The sequence below is a fragment of the Salvelinus fontinalis genome, chromosome 11 (assembly GCF_029448725.1).
Source record: "Salvelinus fontinalis isolate EN_2023a chromosome 11, ASM2944872v1, whole genome shotgun sequence".
In the NCBI taxonomy this organism is placed as follows: Eukaryota; Metazoa; Chordata; class Actinopteri; order Salmoniformes; family Salmonidae; genus Salvelinus; species Salvelinus fontinalis.
The window spans coordinates 30546506-30551891 of record NC_074675.1 but is presented as its reverse complement, the minus strand read 5'-3'; the positions used below and the strand labels follow the sequence as shown (position 1 = coordinate 30551891).

Genomic DNA, 5386 nt, shown 5'->3' with positions numbered 1-5386 from the left:
GTGTAGACCATGTATCTGATGCTGTCTGGACAGTGAAACAGCACCTCTCTGTCTCAGTATGTGTACCCCATGTATCTGATGCTGTCTAGACAGTGAAACAGCTCCCCTCTGTCTCAGTATGTGTAGACCATGTATCTGATGCTGTCTGGACAGTGAAACAGCACCTCTCTGTCTCAGTATGTGTACCCCATGTATCTGATGCTGTCTAGACAGTGAAACAGCTCCCCTCTGTCTCAGTATGTGTACCCCATGTATCTGATGCTGTCTGGACAGTGAAACAGCTCCCCTCTGTCTTAGTATGTGTAGACCATGTATCTGATGCTGTCTAGACAGTGAAACAGCGCCCCTCTGTCTCAGTATGTGTAGACCATGTATCTGATGCTGTCTGGACAGTGAAACAGCGCCCCTCTGTCTCAGTATGTGTAGACCATGTATCTGATGCTGTCTGGACAGTGAAACAGCGCCCCTCTGTCTCAGTGTGTGTAGACCATGTATCTGATGCTGTCTGGACAGTGAAACAGCACCTCTCTGTCTCAGTATGTGTACCCCATGTATCTGATGCTGTCTGGACAGTGAAACAGCGCCCCTCTGTCTCAGTATGTGTAGACCATGTATCTGATGCTGTCTGGACAGTGAAACAGCGCCCCTCTGTCTCAGTATGTGTAGACCATGTATCTGATGCTGTCTGGACAGTGAAACAGCTCCCCTCTGTCTCAGTATGTGTACCCCATGTATCTGATGCTGTCTGGACAGTGAAACAGCTCCCCTCTGTCTCAGTATGTGTAGACCATGTATCTGATGCTGTCTGGACAGTGAAACAGCTCCCCTCTGTCTCAGTATGTGTAGACCATGTATCTGATGCTGTCTGGACAGTGAAACAGCGCCCCTCTGTCTCAGTATGTGTAGACCATGTATCTGATGCTGTCTGAAACTAAATAATAGAACATGTTGCCGCCGTAGCGTTTCATTGATGCCATCAAGCGTTTCGCCTCCCTTGATAACAAAAAAAAATGAAATAATTAGCCAATCAGCGTTGAGATGAGCTAAACAATGTGTTGTCATGGCGCAGCAAAACTCCCCCCACGGGAGGACAGTTTGGATTTGGCTTCACGCCAATCAAATCACATCCTATGCAAAATGTCATCAGTGTCAGAAAAACGTGTCTGTTTCTGGTCTGTTTGCGTTGATGTCCTGCACTGGTTAGCTTGCTAAATCAGCCCGTTCCTAAGCCATAGATGGAGATGGGGATTTGGACTTCTGGTTTTGACTTAATTCTCTGTACAGGCCAATGATTATGATGGCGATGCTGATCTAACCATAAATGCATCTATCCAGACCCCAGGGAGAGTAGCTGCTGCCACTGGCTTGAGACGATTGATGTTCAATATGTAGCCTGGATGCAGTCTAGTAGAATCACGTTAACTAGCTAGCTAACTTAGCTGGTTCATTGTTGCCCATGCGAGGAAGTTAGGCTGGCAAGCATTTTAGCGAGGTAGCCTATGAAAACAAAAACTAAAAGCGTACAGAGCCATGGACCGTTTAGCCAACATGAAAGAGAGGAGGAAGGCATAGGTATTCAACTAGTCCACAAGTAGGGTCAAAAAATAAAGGCAGGGCTCCAGTTGTCTGTAGCTGATGTGATGTAACTCTGTAGTTCTGAACCAGTTGTCTGTAGCTGTCGTGATGTAACTCTGTAGTTCTGAACCAGTTGTCTGTAGCTGTAAGATGTAACTCTGTAGTTCTGAACCAGTTGTCTGTAGCTGACGTGATGTAACTCTGTAGTTCTGAACCAGTTGTCTGTAGCTGATGTGATGTAACTCTGTAGTTCTGAACCAGTTGTCTGTAGCTGTCGTGATGTAACTCTGTAGTTCTGAACCAGTTGTCTGTAGCTGTAAGATGTAACTCTGTAGTTCTGAACCAGTTGTCTGTAGCTGACGTGATGTAACTCTGTAGTTCTGAACCAGTTGTCTGTAGCTGTAAGATGTAACTCTGTAGTTCTGAACCAGTTGTCTGTAGCTGACGTGATGTAACTCTGTGGTTCTGAACCAGTTGTCTGTAGCTGACGTGATGTAACTCTGTAGTTCTAAACCAGTTGTCTGTAGCTGACGTGATGTAACTCTGTAGTTCTAAACCAGTTGTCTGTAGCTGACGTGATGTAACTCTGTAGTTCTAAACCAGTTGTCTGTAGCTGACGTGATGTAACTCTGTAGTTCTCAACCAGTTGTCTGTAGCTGATGTGATGTAACTCTGTAGTTCTAAACCAGTTGTCTGTAGCTGACGTGATGTAACTCTGTAGTTCTGAACCAGTTGTCTGTAGCTGACGTGATGTAACTCTGTGGTTCTAAACCAGTTGTCTGTAGCTGACGTGATGTAACTCTGTAGTTCTAAGCCAGTTGTCTGTAGCTGACGTGATGTAACTCTGTAGTTCTAAACCAGTTGTCTGTAGCTGACGTGATGTAACTCTGTAGTTCTAAACCAGTTGTCTGTAGCTGACGTGATGTAACTCTGTAGTTCTGAACCAGTTGTCTGTAGCTGACGTGATGTAACTCTGTAGTTCTGAACCAGTTGTCTGCAGCTGACGTGATGTAACTCTGTGGTTCTGAACCAGTTGTCTGTAGCTGATGTGATGTAACTCTGTAGTTCTAAACCAGTTGTCTGTAGCTGACGTGATGTAACTCTGTAGTTCTGAACCAGTTGTCTGTAGCTGACGTGATGTAACTCTGTGGTTCTGAACCAGTTGTCTGTAGCTGACGTGATGTAACTCTGTAGTTCTAAACCAGTTGTCTGTAGCTGACGTGATGTAACTCTGTAGTTCTGAACCAGTTGTCTGTAGCTGACGTGATGTAACTCTGTAGTTCTGAACCAGTTGTCTGTAGCTGACGTGATGTAACTCTGTAGTTCTGAACCAGTTGCCTGTAGCTGTAAGATGTAACTCTGTAGTTCTGAACCAGTTGTCTGTAGCTGACGTGATGTAACTCTGTAGTTCTGAACCAGTTGTCTGTAGCTGACGTGATGTAACTCTGTAGTTCTGAACCAGTTGTCTGTAGCTGACGTGATGTAACTCTGTAGTTCTGAACCAGTAGCTGTTTAGTAAACTGTAAACATGAACTTGCTTGACCACGCTGCAGGTCATATGACTGTTATATGTAATATTTGCTTTGTGGACGTCACCTGACAGATGTTTCTCTCTGGTTTTGTGGTAAAACAAACGTATGTGTAGTTTAATTTATTCCGCCACTGTGTGACTGTTTTTTGTTGTTGTATATTATTGTATATCACGTTGGCGTATGAACGAATGGGTTATAGAGCAAACAACGCAATATCACAACATAGGATATAATATGTCTTGTTTCCTGGCTTGGCTTCCTCAGTGATATTACCCACGCACCACTGCGGTATAGGATCTCGCCTCAGTTACAACACTGTTTGTCTCTGTGTGTTCCAGCACGTAAGGACCTGAACGACGTAGCCAACCAGAGGAAGCTGGACATCATGAACAACGTGGCCACCGGCCTTGTCTTCATCACCGCCATCATCAACATCTTCATCACCGCATTTGGAGTGCAGAAAACTGGCCTGTACCCCAAAACCTAGACTGAAGACTGGCCTGTACCCCAAAACCTATACAGTAGACTGACCTGTACCCCAAAACCTAGACAGAAGACTGGCCTGTACCCCAAAACCTAGACAGAATACTGACCTGTACCCCAAAACCTAGACTGAAGACTGGCCTGTACCCCAAAACCTAGACTGAAGACTGGCCTGTACCCCAAAACCTAGACAGAATACTGACCTGTACCCCAAAACCTATACAGTAGACTGGCCTGTACCCCAAAACCTATACAGTAGACTGACCTGTACCCCAAAACCTAGACAGAATACTGACCTGTACCCCAAAACCTAGACTGAAGACTGCCCTGTACCCCAAAACCTAGACTGAAGACTGGCCTGTACCCCAAAACCTAGACAGAATACTGACCTGTACCCCAAAACCTAGACTGAAGACTGGCCTGTACCCCAAAACCTAGACTGAAGACTGGCCTGTACCCCAAAACCTATACAGTAGACTGACCTGTACCCCAAAACCTAGACTGAAGACTGGCCTGTACCCCAAAACCTATACAGTAGACTGACCTGTACCCCAAAACCTATACAGTAGACTGAACTGCACCCCAAAACCTAGACAGAAGACTGAACTGCACCCCAAAACCTAGACAGAATACTGACCTGTACCCCAAAACCTATACAGTAGACTGACCTGTACCCCAAAACCTATACAGTAGACTGACCAATACCCCAAAACCTAGACAGAATACTGACCTGTACCCCAAAACCTAAAGTGATATACTTCAGTGATATATCTTTTAAAACATGGCAATACGGGTTTACTATCGTTTTCTATTGTAACTTTTTTTATCAGAAGAGATTTGTAAAAGGAAGATATTAATAATTGTAAATGTCAAAAAGTAGAATTGTCTTATTCTAATGTGTATGGCTCAGAAATCAAATTAAAGACAAGTGTTTGGGCTACAGATCAGTCTCTGTAGACAAACGGGTTGCCTCCCACAATTTAACAATGTTCAAGCATGTCCTTGGTCTGGGATTTCCAAGAATGGCTACAGACCAATGGGTCTTCTGATAATATAAGGGTCTTCAGATAATATAAGGGTCTTCAGATAGGGGAAAGATAATATAAGGGGAAACAGTGACTACTAGTGGTCTTTATTTGACTAATAAAGAAGGATACTCACTGTGTCCAAAGTGTGTCTCTAATGCAATAAAGTCCATACAACAACTGTGTCTTGGTCAAATGTTCTGCTATGTGCTTAGACACGTGATACTGAATAAAGGTGCTTATTAATGATCAGTAATACGGTCGGGGAGTAAATGATGACATCAGTTACATGTAATCTGATTACAACAAAAACTGTAACTGTAATCACTTATGTTACCAGCAAAAACATTGTAATCAGATTACAGATACTTTTGGAAAAACGAGATGATTACTTCTTGGATTACTTTTTTTTTTTTAAAGGATGTTTTGCAAAGAAAATACATTATGACAGCTTCCTGTTTTCTCAATAACATTCAGTTAAGCATTGAAAAAAGGAGCAGGTTTAAAGGTCCAATGCACCTCTTTTTATCTCAATATCAAATCATTTCTAACTAACAATTAAGTGCCTTATTGTGATTTCAATTAAAATGGTCGAAAATAAACAAAAAATTGCTTCTTGGCAAAGAACAATTTCTATTGGTCTGAGTTGGGAAGGGAAAACTGAAAACTAGCTGTTATTGGCAGAGAGGTTTGGAACGCTCTTTCTTATTGGTCCATTAACTAATTTACCACCTGGTGATTTCACCAGACAGGCCAAAACTCCATCCCACC

At 43.2% G+C, this 5386-nt stretch overlaps 1 protein-coding gene across 1 annotated transcript in view; it reads left to right on the top strand.

Annotated features, from left to right (window-relative positions):
• LOC129865501 (ninjurin-2-like) overlaps nucleotides 1–4795 on the top strand; it is a 71218-nt gene extending 66423 nt beyond the window's left edge. Inside the window, exon 4 of the mRNA XM_055938347.1 lies at nucleotides 3446–4795. Coding sequence (XP_055794322.1) covers nucleotides 3446–3594 — 149 coding nt within the window. The 3' untranslated portion in view covers nucleotides 3595–4795. The remainder of the gene's footprint in view (nucleotides 1–3445) is intronic.
• Nucleotides 4796–5386: the final 591 nt, after the last annotated feature.